This window comes from Balearica regulorum, chromosome 12, assembly GCF_011004875.1.
Source record: "Balearica regulorum gibbericeps isolate bBalReg1 chromosome 12, bBalReg1.pri, whole genome shotgun sequence".
In the NCBI taxonomy this organism is placed as follows: Eukaryota; Metazoa; Chordata; class Aves; order Gruiformes; family Gruidae; genus Balearica; species Balearica regulorum.
The window spans coordinates 8867742-8893801 of record NC_046195.1 but is presented as its reverse complement, the minus strand read 5'-3'; the positions used below and the strand labels follow the sequence as shown (position 1 = coordinate 8893801).

Sequence of the window (26060 nt, the reverse complement as noted above, 5' to 3'; positions counted from 1 at the left end):
GTAAAAAAAATAATCCTAATGTCATCTTTTTAAATGTTTTTAATCCCAAAACCAGGATGTTCAGAAAAGTTACAAACTGCTACTCCTATTTTCAAGGATTTAGTTTGGAAAGTTTGAGTTCCCCTAGCCTGCAACCCAGATGAACTTTAATTTACTTGCAGACTCAAGAGCTTGTCTAAACCTGTAAGCTGTGCTTGCTTAAAATTAAAGCTGCACAAAATTTAATTAAGTTAAAGCCGTGTAAGTTTATACCTGCATGCATCTATTTCAGTTTGCACCTACAAAGCTGAGTTTGAACACAGCTGCACTAACTTCGAGGTGGTAGTTTAACTGTGCCAAACGAGCATCTTTCATGAGCCTGCACTCCTCCAACCCAAGATTACGTTTACCAGCTCTCAGGCTGAGGCACCATCAGGCCCATGCAGCTTCAGAGCAGTCAGGACAACTCCACTGCCAGTGCTGCATAAACTACAAGTGTAGGGCAGACAAGCATCACTCATTCAGCCACCTTCACCCCACCCACTGCCTCCTTCACTGCTAGGCCACCTCTGCAGCCACGATGAATGAACAAGCAAGTCCACCAGATTATTTCTTTCCTCTGAAACCTAATTTATGAATGGAAATTACAAACAGCAGGTACCTGACTGGTACTTAATACCCCACAACTTTAGCATTTAGTTCTCCATCTCCTTGGAACAGAGGATAACGTATGCAGCCAGTTTGCTATAGGCAGACTGCACTACACTTGGCTCTGCCATGCCATCCTATTTCTGTAGGCAACTGGATGGAGACGGGACCCAAAAAATGGAGAACTTTTTGCCATTTTCTTCTCAAGTGACATACCTGCTTTGCAGGCACAACCTTGTCCATAAAGCATTTTTATATCTATTCGTAAAGTTTTCATATTGTCATGGTTTTCTTTCAAAAACATAGCAGAGGGCACGTGACCTGCCCTAGTAGAAAGTGCTGAAGCCACAGCCACGCAGGTCACCGAATTTAGCGCCCTATTAACACAATGTGCAGAATACCTACGTGGGTTCATTATTTATAATCTGTCCATTTCAAACATCCCAGGGAACTGCAAAGTTCATAAAATAGTCAGAAACAGAAAAGGCTGTCCTTGATTAAACCTTTAACAGATTTCAGAAAAACTGCATTAAACTTCTGACTTTCCAAAAATCATAGCACTAGGGAATTATATTTAAGATGGATGCAGACAGAAAGCTACTAAAGCAACAGTCACTCAGATACTGCACTGTTGAAATTCACCTGTAGGCTGCAGCACGTAACTGGCTAACATCTTTCAGCATCTAACAATTTACTGAACTATGCTTGTACAAAAGTCTCACGCTAATGTTACCCACAATTACTTGTCTGATGGGTCTTTCCAGAAGGAGACATTGTCTAAAGACCAGTACAGAATTGATTGGTCTGGAGTTTCATTCCTGTGAACGACATCATGCGTAAACATGCCAGTGTGAGAGCAGATGTCTGCATTAAGGGAATGAAAATGTCTTCTCCTGATTATTTACACAGTTTGATTTCAACTTTCAAGGTGAACTATATGCTGCTTTGCCACTACCTTACTGAGCAGCTGAACTAATCAAGCCAAAATTACAGCTCACCTGATGAATTTAGGAAGGACCATCTCTTCCAGAAGAATACAAGGTACTCAAGCTATCTCCTGATCCTACATTGGGCCTAATTTGCCACAAAGCTACTGTATTTGAAGTATTCAGCAGCAACTAAGAACTTTTCTGAAGTGACAAGAATCACTGTGAAGTGACAAACAACAATTATTAGGTTCTGCACTGCAAACACATCTTACAAATTTTCACCTGAACATCTGGAGCTATTGATTGACAACATCCCAGTACCTACGTATATGTCCAAGTGTTTGCAGAGAGACAGCTTCCACACACTGAACCACTGTAGACACAATCTAAATTTTGTTATTCAATTAAGCTACAAGTTTCACCGACTTGAACATACAAACCAAAGTGCTTACTTATCTTTGGATGTAAGAGAAGTCAGCTCCTAGCAAGAAAAAGATGCGGTCCATGGGGATGTGTGCAATGAAAGCTGAATGGAACTGCTTAAACTTATCGGTATTAAACAACACAAAAAAGTTATCTTGTTTTTCATTTTTATTCTCAGCCTAAGAGATCAACAGTATTACCATTTTTTTTTTAGCCATTATTAACCAGGAAAATTAGGCCCAATGTAGGATGAGGAGATAGCTTGAGTGTAATTAAACACACACAAACGAGCATTTCACAACTGCTACAAAAAGAAAAAAAGTGCTGCTTCTTATGTCTTCAGCACATTTGTTGATTACTTGGGATTTTTTTTATTTGACTCAGTAAGCTATCTCTAGTTGTTAAAGACAACTGATGGTTTCTGTTCAAAATACCCGTTTCCACATTTTTAGAACTAGATTTGTCAATCCCACTTCATTCACTTGTTGAATGGAAGAGGCAAATACACTTTTCTCTCAGCTGCCAATTAATTTCTCAACTTTTTATGAGTTGATCATTGAACTATACCACTGGAATCAAGCATAATGAAGGTAATTCTGCAGAACAGGCTCCTGGAGCAAAAAGCTGGCTTAGCTCTTCAGCACACTGTGGTTCCAGGTGTGCAGCTTGTGATTACTGCCAGGAGTAATTTGACTGTCTTTCAAATATCAACTAATTTATCTAGTTTACCTGACCAGTAATAGCAACTGTAGGCCCTAACACAGCTTGTCATTTAAAAAGCTAACAGGCTTGATAAAAAAAAAAGCAAACCATAAAGATAATAGGCAAAGTTTCTATGTACCCTTAATGAAAGAAACACCATACTTTGTTAGAGCTTGGATAAAAAGTTCCTGTGGCACAGTCTCTGACTCCTGCAAGATTATTTCAAAATCATTTTTGGCCTTTGCTTCAGAAAGTGCCATCACAGCAGAAAGAGCTCAGCTTTCATGCAAGGGCTGAGCACCAGCCAACTGATCTCACAGGCACCTCACGCACAGCTACCAACTTTCGTATAATCAGCACAAGGATCATGGAGTGATCATTTACCTTTCATTGAGAAACACTATGAGAAGCACAAAGCATCTGAATCTGAACATGACGTGGGAGAGGGTAGTTGTAGGCGGACAATGCTGTGTAAGTTAAACACAGCTCGCTTCAGCAGAGTACCCATCCTGCAAGGAAGCCTCCCTCAAGGGCGCAGCAGGGACACTGCTGGGCATCTGCCGCCTACGTGCTCTTCCAGAGAAACTACTGCCTGCACCCCACCAGCACAGAAAACAAACCAGTCCTGCCAAAGAACGTCCGGCCCCCAAGTAGAAGCCTTGAGTCCCCATTTCAGATTGCCTCCGGACACAGCATTCACATGGCATCCAGAATCACCTTGCCCAGTTCTTCCTCTGGCTTAATAAGCATCCAAACCTCTCAAGTACTTTCCTCCACTAAATTAGCAATAAAACTAGCATGTGGTTGTGGAGGAAGGAGTTGCCGCTATTTTTCAAAGCAGGTTAAAAGGATGACTTAAAATTCCATCCACAAAAAATATTAAATAAATGTTAAAACTTTTCAATTTACAGGCCTTCAAACAGTTACCACTTGTGGCACTGAGTAACTGTCTTTTAAGACATACTTTAATATGGCAACAATTCTGAAGAGGAAGGGAGAAAGCACACAGGAGTATTTTCACTGAAGTCAAAGACTACTCCAAGAATTTTCAGGTGATTTCTAAACAAGGGCAAGAAGGTGGTGAGGAAAATACAGCAGAACAAATTGCCCATCCTACTATCCAGCACACCTTGCTCACAAGCTATTTCTTGTTTGTCCGAGGTTGCTTGAGGCAGACACTTCCAGGCAACCTCATACTAAGAAAAACTTCCAATGCTCTGTTTGTATTGCTGACAGCTTTAAAAATAATTTAATTCACTGCTTTATAGGCAACGAAAGTAATGAACTGTAATTCCTGCTGTCCAGTGCAATCCGACTTTTTCACTGGCAGGAGTCCAAACAACCTTATAATGGTACTTAGAAATCTTTGACTAAGAAACATAGATTGCCTCCACGCCTGTGAGACCATCCATCAAAAAGGACAGCCATAAATCATGGACCTTGACATTTAACCACAAATTTCCTCTCAGGGGGAGATGCGAATATGCCTCATTTAATAAATGAGTTCTTCCCAGGAACAAGATTTTCTTCCCAAACTTGAAGTACCTGACAATCGGTAAGTGATACCAATCCCCAGCCAGCTCCAGGGAAAAGCTAAGCAGGACCCGTCTCTCTGGAGGAACACAGGTACACCCTAAGAAACCCACATCTGTAGACGCATCCCCTGCCTCCGCAACCACCATGCACTGTGCCATGCGGTGTGTTTATAATCATAGTTAGAAAAAGGTAACAGCTCACACAGGCTGAGCAATACGTAAAGACTAGACCACTCACCGAGTGCGGCAGCGAGCAGGTCCAAAAGGAGAGCCTGGCAGGTCTGCCACCCACGGGAGGCCCCTCCGCCAGGACGCCCAGGGTGCAGGTCCCACCCACAGAGACCATCCCATCCCAGGTCCTGCCTGGAGCAACACCCGGCCTCCCCACCCTTTGACTGGTACAATGTCACTGCGGCAACCACAAGCAATTAAAAACAAGCAACAGAGAAAATATTCGGGAAGTTTTGAATGTTTTTTCCACTGTCCTAATGATTAAACATTCCACAACAGTTCCACAAACACTTGGCAGCTTACCGAAAGCCTGCTGATGGCACAGCAGCCGATAACAAGCACCGTACTTGATGACAGATAATCCTTTTTCCATTAAATCAAGAAAGCATTAAAATTGAGATACTGGCTAACCCGATTTAGAACAAAACAAACCCTCAAAATTCCTCAAGATCTGAGAGAACGCAACAAAACATCCCAGCACTTTCAGAATTTTTAGATGTATTTAGGAGATTCTTCTCACTGGCTTCAAAGTACCAATTTGTACTGGTCTTCCAGTTGGGCTCTTTCTAGGTGACAGCACTGCATTTTCATCTATCCAATTTACCTTTTGAATCACCTGCAATTAACTTTTCAAACATATAGTCTGGCTTGCTACCTGGACTGCTCCAGAGGCAAGCTAGAAAGGTATCTCCATCTCATCTTCGCAGTTTAAAAATAAGGAGTCCCTTATTTATATATGAGGCTTTGTAATATTAGATATTAGAAAGGCTTGAATCAAAAATCCAAACTGGGATCCTGATCTGAATTTCGCAGCTCTGGCCCTTCTCCAAATACTTCTGTTTGGCAAGCGGCAGAGCGGAGTAACAAGAGAAGGCAACATACATAAGTTATGGGATCTGTATAAAAACATTAAGCTCAACCCCTGCTCTCAAAACTACACACACACACAAAAGGCTAACAAAATCACCCCAAGTCTCAATTAATTAAAAGATTCTTCAGTGTAAATCTGAGCACCACTGTCATCTCACCCAGTTACAGTGTTTTTTCTGATTAAGTTATACAGTATCCAGAAAATTTTAGGAGGGGTTTCTAAGTGTTCTTTTCAGATAGAGATTTGGATTCCTACTCGCCAATGGCATACAGACACATGCAAACCAAACAGAACTGCTCCAAATGGCAAGCAACCCAGCTACGGAGGCCTGGGATGACAATCCTGCAATTCTGTGCTTATTAAGAACTCATCAGAAATGCTGCTCTGAATCACAATGTCACACCATCTGACTTGCTGCAACAAAGGGAACTCCTGTGGTGGGAAGTAAAACATTTATGAAACAAGGAATCGCATACGTTTGACGCTGTGAAGTCAACAATTTAATGCATTCCTACGTATTTTAAATGAACTGCAATTAAACTTAGCCAAATTTTTTATTACTTGAATATTATCTTTCCCCCATATACTTTTTAGACCTTATTGTTTCAAGAAACAAAGTCCATGAGCAAGAGTGAAAAACGTGCTCTTCCTAAAAGCAGATTTACAAAGACTTTTTTCCTGCAAAGCTATTCCGTCCAAGTCGGAGCCAGGATATTCAATAAAACCTCAACTCCATTCTCAAAAGGTTACATAAAGGTCAGCATTCATTTTATTCAGGTTTATTTTCTAACCTTGTAAAAATGCCTGCAGACCAAATTGGCTTCCACACCTGCTGACCTAGAAACTCCACCACCGTGGTGGCCGTGCCCCGTTTTGGAAAGTTGCTTCTCCTCCCACGCCGATCTGGCACTGACGGCTGTGTGTAGCTGACCTGCCTGCTCCCTGCGGTCAGCAGCATGGAGGAAGGCTTTCCCAATAGCTAGGGATGCATTTCAGTAGAGATTAGTACATGCTTTTTCAAGCCACTTTGGTGAAAAACAATTCTTCCGGGGGGCTTCTCCCCAAAAAGGAGGGTTTCCTCCCCAAAAGGAGGGTTTCCTCTGTACAGAAATGTGTAGTCACAGATAAAGGGTGTACCTGGACCTTGTTCAAGGGAATGGAAAATCTCCAAAAACAATCCACAGAGGGCATGGAGCAGCCATCCTCCAGGAAAAGAAGTTGAGTTGAAAAAGTGACAAATTATGTAGGATTTATTTTGCCCAAGTCAAGAGATCTGCACCACAGATAGTTACACCCTGGCACACAGTTTAAAATTTGTTTACAGTCAAAGAAAAATAGGCACATAAAGTGATCAGATGGATTGTTTTATGGAAACGTCTTCCCTAGGAGATGGCCCTCACCTCAGAAGTGCATTCTTCTCCACAGCATCTACAAGGGAGCTACTTTGACCAACACGTACAGAACCAAATGGAGTCAAATGAAACAAATTCGACTTTCTGTTCCCATCCATTTGTGGAAGCAGAGTGTGAAGGAGAACAACGTGCTGCTAAATGTTTTGTCCAAAGAAGGCTGACCTCCTCTGAAATGATCAAGAACTACTCTAAAATATGGTCCACAGCTCAATTGTTTCGCTATATATTTGACTGCTTAATACACTACATCAGCAAATACGTTCAGGACAGGCAAGTCTCATCACCTGTAAACAATGGAACCACAAAGCCAGGGAAAACTCGGTTAGTGACAAGAAATATTTGCAGTTATACACAGCATCTCTTAGCTGAGGGGCTCAAAGTACTTTTTCAAAGCAGGTAAACACACTTCTAATGTTACATAGATTTAGTGAAATGAGTGCAGCCTGTACACTCATCAATAATAATTATTAGTTCTTCCTCACAATAGTTAGTAATCTTTTATTGAAGAATTATAAGCTTTGTTTCCCACTTCCAACAATGAATTAACCACGACAAAGGAGGGAATTGTGGCTGGTGCATTTTGGGCTGGGGGCACAGAATAACCACAAAAAGTCTGTAATCAGGTACAGGAAATTTTAAGTTCTCCACTCAATTCTGACAGACCATTTAACAAAATATAGAGGTTGGGGGTTTTTTGCTCTTACTCCCTGCCTCCCTCTCCTGAGGTACAGAAAACTGAAAAAGAGTAAATGTAGATGGATTGGTCTACAGATTAATTCAACCTGTTTTAAAAAATACATAAAGGGCGTTACAGGAATTTCAACTGCAGAAGGAAACTACCAAAAAGGCGTTTGCACCTGCATTCACAAAGACCCTGAAACACATTTTATTAAACATATTTTTAATATATTATCAAGACTGTCAATCATTTTTTCTGCTGACCTAACCATACAAATAAGTAGCAATTCCTATTATGAAAAATCTCAATGGCATTTCCCAAATTGCAGAACATTTGCTCTGCCAACAGCTAAGTGACAATCCACACTTGCTGACAATGCCTAATGAGGAGTGATGGATGCAATTGCAGGAGGGAGCAGGAATGATGTTAAGTCATCAGAACAGAGCCTTCCAAAGATTAGAAAATACTGGTGTTACCATCAGCTAATTTGGTTTTCTAGCACAATACCTACAGCCCAAAAGTAACAAGGGCACAATTCACCTCCTACTCCCCCCTCAACATGAGACAAACCAGGCCTTAGGACATATAATTTTGGCACTGCCCAGCCTAGCTCACGTGGTTTTCCAATACAACTTCTAACTAGAAGAGCTGTTTGAAGACAGAAATTACAGATCTGAAACCCACACCCACGTCCAACTGAAATGGCTGCAAAAGCAATGGCTCGTGTTTGCCACTCCACGCCGCCAGGTCCTCAGCTCGGTTTACACACGAGATATCGAGGAGGGGGAGGAGAGAAATTAATCTCTCGAGCAGAATTATTATATTCAAATCCTAACAGATGCCTTTAGGACAAAAAGAGACAAGATGCAGGCAAGGTGAAAGAAAGTGGGGCCAAGCTGTGCACAGATGCAAACACCAGATTACTATTTACAACAATAAACAAGTATTCATTGAAGAATCATCACCAGTTATTCGCAACAGCGAGCAAGAAAACAAACTAGCCCGTTCCTTCAATGTTCACAGCTACAGACTGGATTTTAGATTAATACAGTGAGCAAAGTGATTAAATTGCCTAAAACTGTTGGCCTTTTTCTTTCACACCAGCGAGAGCAGACCCTCAGCAGACACCTTCCTCGTTCAGTCATCTTCACATCTCAATCCTTGTGCCACACTGCTTTTACGTATGTGCATCGCTGGCTGTCTTCAGCTATACGATACTTTTTGGCAATTTAATGTAATATAGAGTAGACTGTCTTCACCACCATATGTTTGGGTACAGAAAAGTCATATACAAATGACACACATTTGATAATACAGTACCCTCACTAGAAGAAAATAATTCAAACCCCATTAGTCTATATGCTCAGACAGCTGACTAGGGAAGTTTTCCCGCCTCGGGGTCTAATGTCTGGACAAAAAGCTATTAATAAATATGAAAGCTTTAATGAATCTGAAGGGAAACAAAACCAGGCAGATTAAAGCCCAGTGTCCAGCGAAGACCAGGGCAATTTACAAACCCACCCAACCTGACACTAATCAGCCAGACTGGGCTCCCAAAGATGTGTTCTCCCCATCTAGACTTCTAATCCGTCAATGGGAAAAGACATCTAATATTATTTCTGCCTGTTTCATCAACACCGTAAGAATACATCCAACTGCCTCAGCAATTCACGTATGGAACATGAAACACAAACAGACAGCACTCTGCTGGATGTGTTCATATGGAGCAAACAGGAAAAAATACAGTTAGACAGTGATGAACTTTAATTATTGTAACAGAACAGTAGTTAAATACCTGTACGTGATGTTGTAATGCAAATAAATATTTCCTAATTTGTTTTTAAGCACAGCTAAGTAACTTTTATCTTCCCCTCCTCGGTCCAAACTAATGGTCACTTTATATGCAAAAAAAAAAAACCCCACCAAAAAACTAAAACCAGCAAAAAAACCCCCCCAAAACCCCCAAACCAGAATGGACTCCTAGCAAGCACATTTTAAAGTTTTCAGTACATATGCTGACTGTCTCTGCAATTTTAACTAGCAGGACTTAACCTATTGTTTCATTTTAAGGGACTCCACACATTCACAATTACTCGAGCTACTTTTGTCAAACTACATTTTAATTTAATAAACAGAATAAATTAAGTATGAGTTGAGATAATGAATAACTCATTGTCCCACTTGAGGCCTACATCACACACTATATTTATATTTGTCTGTACAGTGGAAGGACAAGCACAGACTTGTTTGTGATCCTCAAGTCCAGTGTTTCAGTAGCTGCTATATTTTGCTATACTACTATTTTCATTGACAATACAATTTGAAGATTGAAACCTTTTTTTAAAAAAACAAAAAACAAAAAACAAAAAACAACAATAAACACACACAACCAACTAAAAACATCCATCTACTGTGCACAAACGTGTAGGAGAAAAGGGGGGGAACAATACAGAAGAGTACTAATCTATATGTGCTAAACCCGTTGGGAAGAAAAGGGGGAACTGAACACACCAACCTGCCAGCACACACAACTGGCAAGCAGGGTAAGAGAGGAGGAAGAGGAGGCAATACAGAAGAGCTCTCTTCTGCATGTTACACCTAGTTCTGTTAACAACAGGGCACTGCCATTTTCACAAGCAGCCTTCCACAATCTCTCCCACTGTTAATCCATCACCAGCATGCAGCACCCACTGAACAGAGTAGCGAATCCGACTTTCCACTGTTTACTCCGAGCGCGGTATGCACAACTTCCCTGGCAATGCTCCTCATCCTTGCTGCTCAAAACCAACCACTGCATCTACACAAAGATGCAAAGTAACACTAAACTCCAGCCTCAAATTAAGAATGCTTGATCGCAATACAGAAACACAGAATTTCTAGTAGTCCCAGACAAAAGATTTGATGATATCAAAGAAAAGGTTTTCTTATTAAAAATAACCTTATCTTCAAATACTGCATTTTAACAGCATAACCTGCAGGGACCAGATACTGCCTGAAAGCAGCAGGGAAGTCCCAGCCCAGTGCAGGAAGCAGGTAGCCAGGAGGAACGCTCCCACAGAGGTGAGGACGGTCTGTGAAAGGACCAACAGAAAGGGCGGCAAGGTGCTGGCAAAACCTCTGCTGGTCACAGGCACTGGCACCAGGCGAGCCACTTACACCGGACAAAACGCTGCATTCCTTTGTACCAAACATGGGCTCGGGCTATTCATCAAGTTTACCTGGATAAAATAAGCAGCTTTCATTTAAAAGGCTAACATACATGCTCTTTTTCCTTGAAAAGAAAACCCATAATAAAAGCAGAGGTTTTACTTAGTAGCCATTTTGTCTTCAACTTGGACATGATACCTAATCTGAATGCAATGTAAACATGCTCTCTGAGGCTTATTTCCAAACAGCATGTTCATGACAAGAGAAGAAAATATAAAAAAAGCCATCACTAAACACCGTAATAAATTAGGACGGTGTGAAGATTTCATGATCTAAACAGACAGGAAATTCTGCAGTTTGTATTCCTTCTCTAGGTCACATTGCAGAGAAAACCAAAACAAAAGGTAGCAAGTGTGGATTACAGACAATGAATTATTATTTACTGTTTGAATTTTTTAAAAAAACACAACATATGCAACTTCAGTATGCCATACAATAACAGAATGTGAAGGTAAAATTATATTTCGATTCTCTTTCTTTTCCAGCTCCACCAATTCAAACCATAAAATCTAACTATAGTATGAAGTAATAGGCAAGCTAGATCAGTATGTTTTTATTAGGATGAGTACGTGTATACGACTATATATATGGTACGTATATATAAAGGAAAACATTATATATGAGTAACCTATATTTACAACTCCCAACTTTCACAATACTTTATCAGCTCCCTCTGCCAAAAGCAGCTTTTAAAAACATACAAAATATAAATGCTGCAGGTGACAGTCTCTTGCAGGTATTTTTTAAAAAAAACCCACAATATTTTATTTGCAGGGTAAGCTAAACTCAATTTATTTCTTTCCCCCAAATGCACACAAAATAAATATTCTTAAGTGTTGGTTTAGTATGAATTTTAATTTTTAGGAAAAAACCCAAAATTGGATTCTTGTGCAGGAACTTGCAAACCATCATCACAAGTTTCAGTCAAAATTGCATTTCAATTACCAGACTGGAAACTCAGAACAGAGGTTTACAGGGAGTCTGGAAAAATGCACTGCAACGCTCTGCATGCCCTGCTGCATATACACTCTGTGCTGGGGGTCTCATGTGAACGTTAAAAAAAAAAAAACAGACGTAGAAACAGAGGATCGTATAAGATGCCGACTAATTAAAACGCCTTCAGCAGGTGAGATTGTACTCATCCGTCTGAACAGAGCCCGCTCCGTAATTACCATTATCGCTGAGCACAAGCGGGCAGCACCACTAACCCACCCCCGGCACACGGGAGGCTGCCTCATTCCTGGAAAATAACAAGTACCAGGCACGGCAACAGGGACGAGCCTCCCGACCGCCGAGCCGACACACCTGCCCACGACCACGCGTGTTTTCCGCACGGCCGCCCGCGGTACGCGGCTGGGGGCGCAACCCCGCGGGGGGGGGAGCGGGGGGCAGGCGGCTTCGCGCGCAGCTCCGCGCTTCCCAGCACAAAGGGGCCGCGCCGCCACCCCCCCGCGACCGCGCAGTGGCCCCCCCCCCCCCCAGCGTACCCCAGCGCTGGCCTGGGGCGCAGCCGACCCGGGCGGTGTGGCGGCGGCGGGGCCCGGCCCTTACCAGATGGAGCTGCGGATCTTGTGCTGCAGCGCGCTGGCCTCGCCGCCCTGCAGCCCCGGCACCAGGGCCGGCAGGGCCCCGCCGGGCGCGGGGGTGCCGGCGAGCCGCCGCGGCGGCTGCCCCTCCGGCTGCTGCTCCTCGGCCATGGGGGCGCGGCGGCGGGGACGCGGAGCGGCGCTGGCCGCACTAGGCCTCTGCCGCAGCCCTCGAGTGACTTGCCTTCCCCCGCTGCCCGGGGGACATCACGGGCGGAGAGCCGAGCCGCGTCCCGCCGCTACGCCGCAGGATGGCGAGCCCGGCCCGCGGCACGGCGCATGGCGGCCCGGCCTCCGCCGCCGCCCCCGCGCAGGGTCGCTCCGCGCTCCCCCGCCTCGCAGCACCTGGCCCGGCCCGCCCGCGCCGCCGCCGCTCCTCGCCCCGCGGCCGCCGTGCCCGCCCGGGCGCCGAGTGCGCAGGCTCGGCGCTGCCCGAGCAGACGGGCCGCCCCGCGCCGCCGCCGCTGCTGCCGGGGAGGGGGCCGGGGCCGGGGGCGCGGCCGGCGGCGGCGAGCCGGCTCTGGGGCGGGGCGGCCCCTACGATAGCCCCGGGCCGAGGCTTCCGGGCCCCCGCCACGGGGTGGTGGGCTTCTCCCGCAGCGGCCCGACTCTGCGGGGGCGGCCCCCACTGCGCGCCGGCGGCGAAAATAATACATACGTGTGTATGAACGTTTTTTATAGAGATATATTTATAATACACGAAGATGTGCATGATTTATATAGGGTGCACCGAGCGCATCGCTGCGCACTGGAGACACGTGAAGCCCGCTCCTGCGGCGGCGGCAGCATTACATCAGCTGCCTGCAGCACAGCCGCCTGGCTCCTCTCAGCGTGCTCCCCGCATCTTCCCCTGCCTCCCCACTCGGGCAGCGCTCCTGAAGTGCTCATTTGTTTAAAAAAAATGAAATTCCTCACTGCTCAAGACGTCCCTGAGGAAGCCATGGACACGGGGTGGTGGCAGGCCGAGGCGCCCCTTGCCTTCAGCCTTCTGTGTCCCCTGGACGTAAATGGGGCTGAGGTGCCATTAGTCCCACGGGCCTTTACCCCCAGCCTTCTGTGAACAGCAAAGATGGGTCAAGCTGCCTCTGTGTTGCTCCTCTTTTACCAATCACTCCAATTCTGACAGTGTTCTGATGGGAATTCACAATTTTTGCGCTCACCATGCGGAGGCAGCCCGCGGCAGAAGGATGGACACGGGTACCTTTCCAGCAGTGCTACACAAGGATAAAGGAGTGACTTCCTAGCCTACGCTCATCACAGAAAATGTGGGCCTGAAGACAACTAGTAATGTAAATACACACGTGGAGACATGGCATCGCCAAATTTAGGAGATGAGTATTTGTAAATTGCTATGTCACCAACCAAAGCAAGACTTTTCAAAAATAAATCTTCACTTACATTTACACTGCTCCAAAATCAGAACATTTATGGCTATGACAATGATGGTGATGTTGTTCTTATAAAACCTCTCATCAGAACCATAAAAACTAAGCTCTCTTGTTCCTGCCTCTTATTAAAAGCATTTTTTTAACTTTAATTGGAAATTTCTGAAGGGCATCCAGAAAAAGAAGAGAAAAATACAAGTAAAAGTTGTAATCAGAAGTAAAGAGAAAAGTAATCAATTGACAATCCCTAACTGCTATGCTTTTTGAAGGAATACTACATCAATACGCATGTGAACTGGCACAGGAAGACAAAGGTGAATGTCCTTGATGATATTTTCTAGTTTTGTGGCAATTTCCACATAATACCAATTGCATCAACACAGCCAAGATTCCCTCTGTTTTAAGATCTTTTGTTGGACCCTGTGACATCTGCCTGCCCAGAGCTTAACCCATGGGGATCCCAGACGTAAAAACGCTCTGGCCAATGTGTATCTCTCAGTCCCAGATTGAAATCCATGGGCCTACACATCAGAATACAGTTCAACAGATGTACATCGTGTTTGCAGGATCATAGACCATTACAATAAATTGGAAAAATATACATCATTTCAGTGTTGCTTTCAGTCTAAACCAGCAGTTGGAAGACAAATTCATTACGTAGTTCCTTGTGAATGTAGTTCCCGGCCATGTCAAATTGTAATCACACTTATTTACAGCTGTATGGGCAACATATGATCAAAAAAATAAATTAGTCACATCTCTTCTGCAAAATCTGCTGCATCAGGCACAGGCTGGCACCCCGGGGCTGCCAGTGCCACCCTGTAATCACACTGGGTGTTTTAGGGCAGAATGTGATTAAATTGGCACAGAGATTAAATAAATGGCCTAGACTCCCAGGTTGCATTTTTGTGGTGGAACTGGTCAGTGGGCGTCAAAAGCTATGTCTGTACTCCCATAGCTCACCATCAAGTCACCTTTTTTTAAAAAAAAAAACATTTTTTTTCTGTGCTTTTTTGGTGTGAAGCCTTTCAAGTATAAGCCACTTTCTATTGCTCGGTTTGAGTAGGCCCAAAACAAGATTGCAGAGAGGCCCAAAAGGAGTTTGGGGTCCCATTTTGTGTAAAGAAGACATTTCCTCCTCGGGCCTAGCAGTAAAGAAGAACTTACCACTTTTTCCCAGCACGATACTTGAAAGAAATGGGGCTGTGATGTATATAGCTGGAGGACAGAGGCCCACGCTCTGCTCTCCACAAGCCTTTTTCAAAATTAGGAGTAATTCCTCCTCAGTGCTTTCCTCGTGTTCCCCACGTGCAGCTGAGCACGTGGTTTGGCACGGGTTTGGCACATGCCTGTTTTAACACCGAGTGAGGAACTTTGCCCTTTGTGCAGTCGGTAGGCCTGAAAACAGAGGCCATTTTAGCTGATTCCTACACAACCAGCTGAACTTGCCTTGTGTTTTGTACTATCTCTGCACCTGCGCGAAATGGGTGAAAGAAAAATGGCAGCATCTTATACACAGTTTACATGATTATATACAAGTAATGCAAAGAACAAATAGATCCAGAATAAGTTTGTAAACAAAGAGCTTGTGCTGACAGAATTAACTGGAAGAAACCGAGGGGAATTCTTTGACAGCTGATAGACAAACGTGAACTCAGACGGACTGACTGGAGACCTCCATCCAGGGAATATCTGCCAAGGACCACTACAACCATCTGCTGGAGTTCTTGTACCTAATGGCTCTGAATACCTCCATTTGACATAGCTCCTGGTCAGCACTGCATAAAAAACACACAAAAAGTAATGCAAAGGAGTTAATTTTAAGTTCTGTTGCTGTAAATGAAGGCACGTGTGAAAGTTTAAGCATGTCAGAAGCCTGACCAGTATTTGCAGGACTAGGATCTTTCTTGTTCTTTCCCATTTTACAAATGTCTCTTTTTATTGAAGAGTGCAGCAACTGAGCTCCGAGCAGGTAGGCCGGCAGCTTCCTGTCCTCCTCTCCCTTTCTGCAGACACATTTTGCTCATCTAGAAAGTGATGTTGCTGTATTAGCACTAAAATTCCTCTTTTCTAACTCGAGAGTGCTGGAAGCCGCCTGCGCCGGACAGATATATTCATTAGAGGATGATCTTCAAAAGAGAATGAAAGAGCCATTTGGAGGAAAGAAAGAGCTGTCTGTCTGCATGAAGACAATCTCCACTGTGTGGTCCCGTGACAGGTGGGAGCTAACTCCATTTTGCCAGGTTAATTCCAAAAGCTGTGTGTATTTTTCCCCCATTTCTGGAGCTTAGGATCTGACACAAGTCTTCTCTGTGGGGAAAAGTTGTGCTTAAATACTGTCTAACCTATTTTCCAGGATTTTCTCTACTGAACTTTAGTGTGGCTTTGTTTTGTTTCTTCTTCCCTGTTATGAATTGTGTCTGACAGTTGGGGAATATAGTGTCTCATGCTTTCAAGGAGGAATGCCTCACTGCCCTTTCTCCAGCTAGCAGCCAGCACTGAGAGGAAGGCGCTTTTCCCACCCTCCTGTCAGTGTAGAGGGATCTGCCACCTCTTGTCTAGCACAGGGCCAGAGACCTGTACGCTCAGAGACTAACCTGAGGTATGAGGCAGATAAATAATGAAATCTCACTATCTTTATCCTCAAGATAAACATAAGACATATTCTGTGAGGATAATTGACTTTAAAGGCTTGCTAAAAAAAAGACATTTTCCAAAAGCTTTAAATGCTGGTTCAGTGAACTCCATTTTGATGCCTTTTTGCAACTCTCCTTCCCTAGGGCTGTCTGTCTCCGTGTATCCTGAGTTATGCCCCAGACATCTCCCTCTGGTTCTTTTTGTTTTGTTATCTCTGCTCATGTGTAGCACCTGTAAAATGAAAGTGCAATAACTAGTAATTCACCTAACCAACTTTAATTAATACTTCAGCTTTTATGGTTTCAATTATTAAAAAAAAAAATAGCCAGTTTACCTAGGAAACCCTCAAACTCATATCATACCAACTGACAGGAGAAAGCAGGCTGTGTTCAAACCTGGCTATGAAAAGGGGGCTATTTTAGTTATGACAGCCTGCTTGACCAGAAGTCTGCCAAGCTTTGCTGGGTCTTGCAGCATCTGTTTGGGGCGGGTGCAAGTGTTGTGTGGCGGGCAGTATCACAGCCTGGCAAATAATGGGAAATGCTAGGGAAAAAAACCACTGGGGAAGTCTGAGGTAGGCCCCGTGATCACGAGTCCTTCCCCAGCAAAGAGAGAGTAGTAGCTACCACTCTGACTAGTGATGGAAACAGTTTTCGTGGCAAACATAGCTCCCATTCTCTGCTTTGCCATCCATTTAGTCATTTATATCTCTACAAGGCAGTTTTAAGGCACTAATGAAGTGGGTATGCAGCCCTTACTCTGTGCAGATGTGGATGATCATCAGGTGCAAGACAGCGATGGCCCAGGCTCACACGAGCCTGGCTGTAGCTTGCCATGGTCAGTCAGATGAGGAGTATGGTGTTCTGCTGGGGTAATACACAGACCATTTGCATTCTGTAAGTCATGATAACCAGATTAAATTCCCAAGGTCCATCCAGGTTCTTTGATGATACAGATAGTTTGAGACTTTTAATTTCTGTAGTCTGCCTCCTCTGTACAATACAATAAATCTATGTCTCAATGTAATGTCAAATGGGCTCAGCTGCTGAGCTTGAAAAAGTCATGTGTATGATGTTTGTATATACTGCAGGCTTGTCTTCAACCTGGAAGAGGTCAGTAAGGAATAAAAAGGCACCAACTACCACACCCTAAGAAAACTACTTAGAAGGGGACAGAGAGTCATGAAAGTGGTGATTCAGACTGTCCTGTAGAAGGCCGATGAGTAAGAAGGAAGAGCTGTCACTGAAAGAAATACCAAAGTTTGATACTTGACTGAAGGAGGTTTTAAACAAAGACATCCTTCCATTTTCAGTGATGTTGAATATTTGATGCTTCTGCTGGTAGAAGTTAGGGTAAAAATATTTTCAGTCAGACCCCTATGCAGACACCTGATCTTGTTGGCTGTTTCCTGTGCTGACCCAGAGGCTTGGTTTTAGGGAGATTCTGACAGAATCAAGGCCAAGAAGAGAAAAATATATGCAAGTTTCATGTAACAAAGCAATCAACACTTCAGTCTTGCCTTGATTTTTTTCCTTTTGAGATCCAGTAGTAAATAGTAAAGGCTTGCACAAGCATTCAAAACTAAACATTGCCTACCTGCGGAATGGCTTGAGTGCAAGGAGGGGGCCAGCTGCAGTCTGCAGGGGCCTTGCCACCTGCACAAAATCATGACCCAGATAAGCTCACACAGTAATGCAGTAGCTCCAGGTATCTGATAGCAGAGGATAGGAGAGCACCATATCCCCAAATGCAGAGCCACGTGGAAGAGGAAACATGAATTTCAGCTACGTTGGTCCAGGCTCTGGATCCCCAGAAAAACTATGGATGTCCTTAATCTTACTGCTGCCTGAAGGAATCCTGGAGGATTTCCAAGTCTTATGGCCTCCTAAGAAATTGTTTGCATTTTCTTCTGTATGCAAATTGGCAAGGCAGTGATCCAGTGATACACAAGGGCTTGCGATTATGGCACTTCCCTTTGATTCCCCATCTTATGAGCAGGCAGTGTCTTGAAAAATCAGACACCAGCCTGAGGACACATTAAAGATTTTTGTTCCCAGAGAAGTTGCCCACCCTGAAATGGGGGGAAAGGAAAATGCTACCTGCACATTGTGCCTATAGAGCAAACACATAAACCCACACAACAGTATGATGCCATAGTCTCCCATTTTGTCTCTCTTCTTTCAGCTCTCTATCCCTGACAAGACAGTGGGTATCCTGTCAAAGATCAAAGCAATCACATCTCATCACTACTGGTTTACATCCATCTGGTTTTAACACTTCCATTCTTCTTGGTCAACACTCCAGCCCTCCCCTGCTCATCTTCTGGCCAGCAGCTCCACCACCTCTGAGCACCACATCAGGACCCTCTGGTCCACGAAGACTTTTGCCCCAAGGGCTGTTTCATGGACTCTTCACAACCTTTCCGCCAGCAGTCACTTCACCTCCAGCGTCAGTGGCTGCTCAAGGCAGTGCTGCCTATGCCTGGGAGCGGTGCTATCGGTGCCTTGTCAGGACGCAGCAGGAAATGTCTGGCCTCCGCTCTGTGACCATCTGCTAAAACCAGGCCTCCTCTGGCGGGAATCCAACACAAAGTAAATAGAGTTTCACAGCCAGATTTCAAACAACAAAATAACTGAGAAATATGGCTCACTGCTCCTGGTTTTCAAATTCAAAACATGGAAGTCCCTAGAAGCAAAAATCCTTTATGGATCCTAAGACATTTTGGTTGTTAAATGGATCCATTGCAGCTAACGGTAGGGAGAAAGTGCAGTGATGTAGCAATTCTAGTTAACTACAGCTAATTAGTTCAATTTATGCATTTGCTAATTTTTGAGATTATTTCTTTCTGAAGATTAGTGATGGAGAAAAATTAAATTGTCAAACCGGAGACTTCAGCTTGCAATATTTGTTTGAGAAACTGTGCAGAGATAGAAGAATTCTGAATCTTGCCACTGTATGATATTTTTCGTGGTATAGGAGAGAGAGAGGACTCAATGAAGTGTGAATGATTTTTTAAAAGAACAGATTGCCATGTCTTTTAAAATAGGTCAAGTTTTTAGCCTAGTTTCCTTTGGAGTGTCCCTTAAAGCAATGGGGTTTGAATATCCAAGATAGTGCTGTTGCTTTTTTGGTTTTTAGCCACATCTATGGCAGAAATGTTCCAGCGTAAGACTACAATGGCAAAGACCACATGTCTCAAGCAGTGTTTCTGAACGAGTTAGTTACACTGAGCAGTAAAATCTCAGCAGTGGCCGCATTTCATCCTTATGTGTAATGTAATTCTGAAACAAGTGACTGACTTACTTAAACAAAACAAACTGTAAAAAAAGGTGATGGCCAGTGAAGCCAACATCTGCAGACCTAATCTTGTCAAACTTGACCTATTAACTATCCAAATTTCAGGAGGGTTAGCACCATTGTTTGCTTTCCATCTTTAAATTGATTAAATAAATCGATTAACTTGATTTAAGTAGAAAGTAGAATTACAATAATGACATTTAGATTGAAGATACACAAGACAGCACAAACCGAGGCCACCTATGTTGAATGGATATAAAATACAACGGTCAACTGTCAAAGCAAAAAGCATCTGTATGTGTACATTTAGATTCTAAAAAAGGATTTCAAGGTATTTAAAGAGGGAGGAAATTTTGCATGCAATGATTAATTAATACAGAATAAATACCATCTGTCTTCCATGTATGGAGCAGTCTGGTACATATATTTATGGATGCATCTTTGCTCTATTAACATAATTTAGGTATAATACACATGTATTTAAGATGTTACATAAACTTAATTATTCAACATAATATACATACCAGTAAATTGTGTTTGGCCTTAGTGCAGCTATATGGAGTGAGGCGGGACATGAGGAGTATTTCCTCCATCCCAGAGCCCTGGAAAAAGGCCAGGTACAAATCAAGAGTGGTTGTGCTTGGGGAATACAAGGACAGGACTTGTCACTCTACCTACTCTCCCCTGAGGCTGAGGTGGGAGCTCAGTACATCCTTATTAAGATGCAGGTGCTTCTTCCCACTAAGTTGACCCATGAGGGATAGTGCCCTTCAGGCACAATCCATCTAAAACGTACCCTGTTGTGGTGAAACTCTGGATTGACCTAATGCGCAGCCAGTAATAAACATTAGTTGGCTCACAGTGTTGTACAGTAATAAACATACTGCAGAGCTTGTCAGTGCATGCTGCAGGAAAGAAGTACAATCTGGAACAACAGGGTCTATGCATACACTTGGAATACAGATCTTTTGCAGGCTGTGGACTTCATTATGAAAACTGTTCATGATGCCAGTTAAGCTGTGAGTGAAGGCAATGCAAAGGCTTGTCTAATATTCATCCCACTATAATGTGGAAAGACAAATCAAGCCTTTAATAATGGACACAGTTTTAAGAATACCTTTGCTTTAATGATTAACATTATTTTGCACTGAGATTTGTAGTTGTAACCACCATCATGGACTGAAACCTTTGTTTTGTACCTGATCCTACTGTGCATTCCTTTGCTGAAGAACCAGTGTGCGCTGTTACACACGTGGCTTTGTGTGCACAGTTTATGGCATAAAAAGGCTCAAGAAGGGGAAAGAGGATCTTTCTTTTTGCAGAGCATCACAAAGTGCAGGAAAAGTCATCTAGAGAGCTCTCAAGGATACTGATTTGTGAACAACTCTTTTTCACATATTACTCCCACTACTTCCTGCAAGACAAGAATATTCATGCACACAGATCCGGTTTGAGTTTTCACACTGGCAGTTTCTCTCAGTACTGCTCATATGTCAGAATCGCTTTCACTTCATAATAGGTCATAAATTATTCCAATAATAATTCTAAGAATATTATTTTTGTCTGCTACACTCTAAATAATTAACAAGGATGCTAGGCAGATTTGTGCTGCTTGTGATAAGTAGCAGGAAAATGTTAGTATCTCTTCAGTGATCCCACTTCCAATAGCCAGCAAAGTCTTATCCTGCAAAGAATCCCACTGAAAGGTCTTCCTCAGCATGAATATGTGATGGCAGAATTACTCAGTAAGGACTGGTGAACTAAATCTCATTCATTTATAATCTGAATTGAGTTGGGGGGAAAAAGTCATATTATCTATTTGCATTGAAAAGGTTTATAAGCTTCACAGGGAGTTTTCCTCACCAGCATAGAGCTCAGTGGAGCATGGACATTATTTTTTTCTTATCAGGGTGAAATGTAAGAAACAAAAGACTGTTTATTTATGATACTATACATAGGTTCAGATTTTTAATGCCTTCAGCTACCTTTGTAAGGAAGTTCGTGCTGTGTGGTCCTGAAGTCAGCAGCACAGCCAGATTTCAGGTGGAAAACAGAAGCTCTGAGCGGAATATGTTCCACATGTTATATGGAGCATACAGAATAATTACATTGCATGCTAAAGTAAGGCAACTGGCTCAGCTGCCTGAAGGATGGGATTTTATTCTGTTGGGCTGAAGCAATTTTCTGTGGGGCTGGAGCCAAGAACATTGAAAAGAAAGTGTTGTTCATAATCCATCTGGCTGAAATCTTATACTTATCCTATCTAGGCACTGGATCTAGCTCAGAGCCAAAATTAGGCTATCAGGAAAGGTACCACTGAGATGGGGATGAAGCCAGAGAGCTGTTGAGGGAACCCGGTCCATGGGCAGATAATAGCATGCGAATGGGGGTGGGAGTGAAAGGCTGGGTAGTGGTTCCCAAGTCAGATGAGCGTGGCAGAGAATGAGTCAGCAATGATGGTTATAGTCTTCTCAGTACCCACAGCGATCTTTGTGGTCTTACCCAATGTGTTGGGGTTGGATTGTCAACCTAGCAAAAAGCCCAATAGCAAATCAGTTTATACGGGAGAAGAATGGCATCCTTTATCAAGATGCTTTCTCAATGTCTTCATTAGTTCAACAGTTATGATATCACTACTGTTATGAATCAATACCACGTACAGCCAAGAAACAGCCATTCCCATACTATCAGGCTTCTAACAGTTCTCTAACAATTCAAAAGAACAGACTAAGGTATAAACTTCAGTATGAGAGAGCACTTCATGTCCTTTGCTATTTTTAAGTGAACCTAAGAGATGACTGATGTATTTAAATAGCTTTTTAATAAATATTATGCGTGAAATTATGGAAATTTAGATAAAAGCTGCCATTTTAGAACTGGTATCATCTGGGGATAGGAGGAAAGTGTGGGGATTGCAATTGATGAAATCCTGGACTTTACTGTTTGGGATGGTGATTGGTGACAGCCAACATGGCTTCACTAGGGGCAAATTGTGCCTGACAAACTTGGTGGCCTTCTATGATGGGGTTACAGCGTGGGTGGACAAGAGAAGGGCAACTGACATCATCTACCTGGACTTGTGCAAGGCATTTGACACTGTCCCACACGACATCCTTGTCTCTAAATTGGAGAGACATGGATTTGATGGATGGACCACTCAGTGGATATAAGAAATTGGCTAGATGGTCGCACTCAAAGAGTTGTGGTCAACGGCTCAATGTCCAAGTGGAGAACAGTGACAAGTGGCGTTCCTCAGGGGTCAGTACTAGGACCAGCACTGTTCAACATCTTTGTCAGCGACATGGACAGTGGGGTCGAGTGCACCCTCAGCAAGTTTGCTGATGACACCAAGCTGTGTGGTGTGGTCGACACGCTGGAGGGAGGGGATGCCATCCACAGAGACCCTGACAGGCTTCAGAGGTGGGCCCATGCAAACCACATGAAGTTCAACAAGGCCAAGTGCAAGGTCCTGCATGTGGGTCGGCGCAATCCCAAGCACAGCTATAGGCTGGGTAGAGAATGGACTGAAAGCAGCCCCGAGGAGAAGGACTTGGGGGTATTGATTGATGAGTAGCTCAACATGAGCTGGCAGTGTGTGCTTGCAGCCCAGAAAGCCAACCGTGTCCTGGGCTGCATCAAAAGAAGTATGTGACCAGCAGGTCGAGGGGGGTGATCCTGCCCCTCTACTCTGCACTTGTGACATCCCACCTGGAGTACTGCATCCAGCTCTGGGGGCCCCAGTACAGGAGAGACATGGAGCTGTTGGAGAGAGTCCAGAGGAGGGCCACGAAGCTGATCAGAGGGCTGGAGCACCTCTCCTATGAGGACAGGCTGGGAGAGTTGGGGTTGTTCAGCCTGGAGAAAAGGCAGCTCCGGGGAGATCTAATTGTGGCTTTCTAGTATCTGAAGGGGGCCTACAGGAAAGATGGTGAGGGACTGTTTATCAGGGAGTGTAGGGACAGGACAAGGGGTAATGGGTTTAAGCTGAAGGAGGGTGATTCAGATTAGATGTTAGAAAGAAATTCTTTACTGTTAGAGTGGTGAGGTACTGGAACAGGTTGCCCAGAGAGGCTGTGGAGGCCCCATCCCTGGAAGTGTTTAAGACCAGGCTGGATGAGGCTTTGGGCAACGTGGTCTAGTGGAGGGTGTCCCTGCCCACAGCAGGGGGGTTGGAAGTAGATGATCTTTGAGGTCCCTTCCAACCCAAACCATTCTATGACTCTATGGTACTCAAGAGTTTTTCAACAGTTTTAATCTGAATAACCTCCAGTGGAGCAGCTCAGTTTACAAACCAGTGCGCTTTGCAGCTGGATGTTTTATACCACCATGAGAAGAGTAAAATAAATAAATCAGTAGGTCACCTTCCTAACTTGATTTTCCTGAGGCAGATCATTTTCTTTACTTCATGAAGCAAGGAACAGATCTCTCTCAACATCAGGAAGAAAGGAAGTAAGGGCAGCTTACTTACCCTCTGCTCTTCATTTTCACTTTAACCTCTAGAATCAGTTGATGACATTTTGTTCATTAAAATTTCCCATAGGGGAAGATGGGGTGTGTGTTTGCTTCTTTTCTTAATTTCGCCCCTTTCAGTTTTTAAAAAGTCCTCTCCCCCTAATTCTAGCAGATCCCAAGCTCAAAAATCTGACTGTCTAACTCCAGTTCAAGAATACTGCTGTTTACACAATGCTGTAAGTGTGACATCAATGCAGGAGTAAGCCTTTTCTCAGATACGGGCTGTGTTCTGTCCACATTCAGGACATAGGAGAAGTAATGTTTAGTCCTTTTATTAACATCGCAGGCACCCAACTTAGAGCTGTGCCTATTTAGGCTTCTAAAAACAGTTTGCACTGAACATGCCCTCTGGCTTCCTGGCAGGGCTACTCCCATACCAGTAACTTGATATATGCACTCATGGTCACCATAACACCAGCCAAGCTCATGGAAATAAGAGCATCTTTAGAAAATACCTCAATGGGTTAAAAAAACAGCAGGGCACAGCCACCAAAGCCATGTCTGAGATTCTTCCCTCTGAAAGCAGAGAGGGAGCTCGGTACCTTGTGGCTGTTTTGCTACTAGAAGAGGAAAAGGATGATTGTGCAGATGGCAGCTTCTTGCACAGAAAATCTGTATTCAGAATTGCAGCAATTGACTAGTTTGACTTTTGAGTTGCTTTATTCCTCCAGCACTGAGGTAGGGGAGGGGACAGAAAGGTGTCAGCTCAGCTAATGGCACGCAGAATGATTAACTAAATGCTACAGGCCGAGATTCTGCCCTCATTGTACTGGTGCAGCTTATAGCAGATGATACAGTTGCACAACCATGTTAGAGGACAAACACTGTCATGGCAGAGATACAGAACTTTATTACTAGTAATCTAACTGTCAAAAGGAAACAATATACTGCATAAATGCTCGGTAGGTGGTTAGAAAAGATTATGGTTTTAACCTTGTCCATAGTGTATTTAATCTCAAATTACAAATGCAGACATAGAACACATTTTTAAACATACCAGACTTGCCTCACTGTAAGATATTTTCAGGGGTTTTGTTCTGAATTTTTTTCATTTTGAGGGATTTCTTGAATAGAAAACTTTACAATCACAGCACAGTTGCCTCTTGTAAAAAAATACTACTCTGCTTTTCAAATTTCCTCCCTTCCTTTCTGAAAGCATAGGCAAATTAACAAAGAATAATCATAGCTTAGTCATAAAAACATCTGTCAATATTTACATGGTGCTCTTTCTTTTCTTGGTCTTTCTTTGTTGGTTTGATACTTCGACTAAGCCCCGTATGCATCATCAAGCCTTGGATATAATAACTTGGGAAGATGATATTTTGCAGTAGCAAGTGAAAATCCAAAAGGAGTGAAGAAAAGTGTTCTCAGCACGATTCAAAATAATTGCTGAATGAGAGATTAGGATATAATAGGATGAAAAAACACCCCAAAATAAAAAAAGGAGGCAACCAGACTCCAACTAGTGACCTGAGCAGCTATGTGCAGCAATGAGAAGGCCTGTGGGTACATTTGCAACTTCCTTAGATACTGACTGTAAAACTTCAAATTGATTTATACTTCTGTTCCAATAAAGATGCAGCTAAGACATAGTCATGTCAGGTCTATTTTAAAGTCTTCTGCTCATCTGTGGTTTTTTGATACCACTTTTTAGGGGTCTAAGGAAATCTTTTAGAGAAAGAAGATAATTGGGGCTTGAAAACTCCCAACAGTTGGTGCCCCAGGCACTGTCTGGAAGAAAGAGCAGTTTAACAGCTATCAGATTGCTCTTCCATCTCACTGGCATTACAGCTTCATAGTTCTGACTTACTGGGATCCAACTTGGATACTGATAGATATTTCAGCATAAATATAATTTCTTACACCAGAACTGGGGGCTTTTAGTGCAACGGGAGCAGGCCCATTGCTTTAGCAGGTGCATCAGAGTGAAGCAAGTGAATGTTCTGTTTCTTTTTCATTGCAAGTACGTAAACGCTGCTGCTTCTGAAACCCAATTGCTATAGTATTGCAAGGAATAACTCAGAGCG

At 43.4% G+C, this 26060-nt stretch overlaps 1 protein-coding gene across 1 annotated transcript in view; it reads right to left on the bottom strand.

Annotated features, from left to right (window-relative positions):
- The window catches only part of RFX7 (regulatory factor X7), a 52053-nt gene extending 39429 nt beyond the window's left edge, over nucleotides 1-12624 (bottom strand). Inside the window, exon 1 of the mRNA XM_075765124.1 lies at nucleotides 12168-12624. Coding sequence (XP_075621239.1) covers nucleotides 12168-12313 — 146 coding nt within the window. The 5' untranslated portion in view covers nucleotides 12314-12624. The remainder of the gene's footprint in view (nucleotides 1-12167) is intronic.
- Between the last annotated feature and the right edge of the window lie 13436 nt (nucleotides 12625-26060).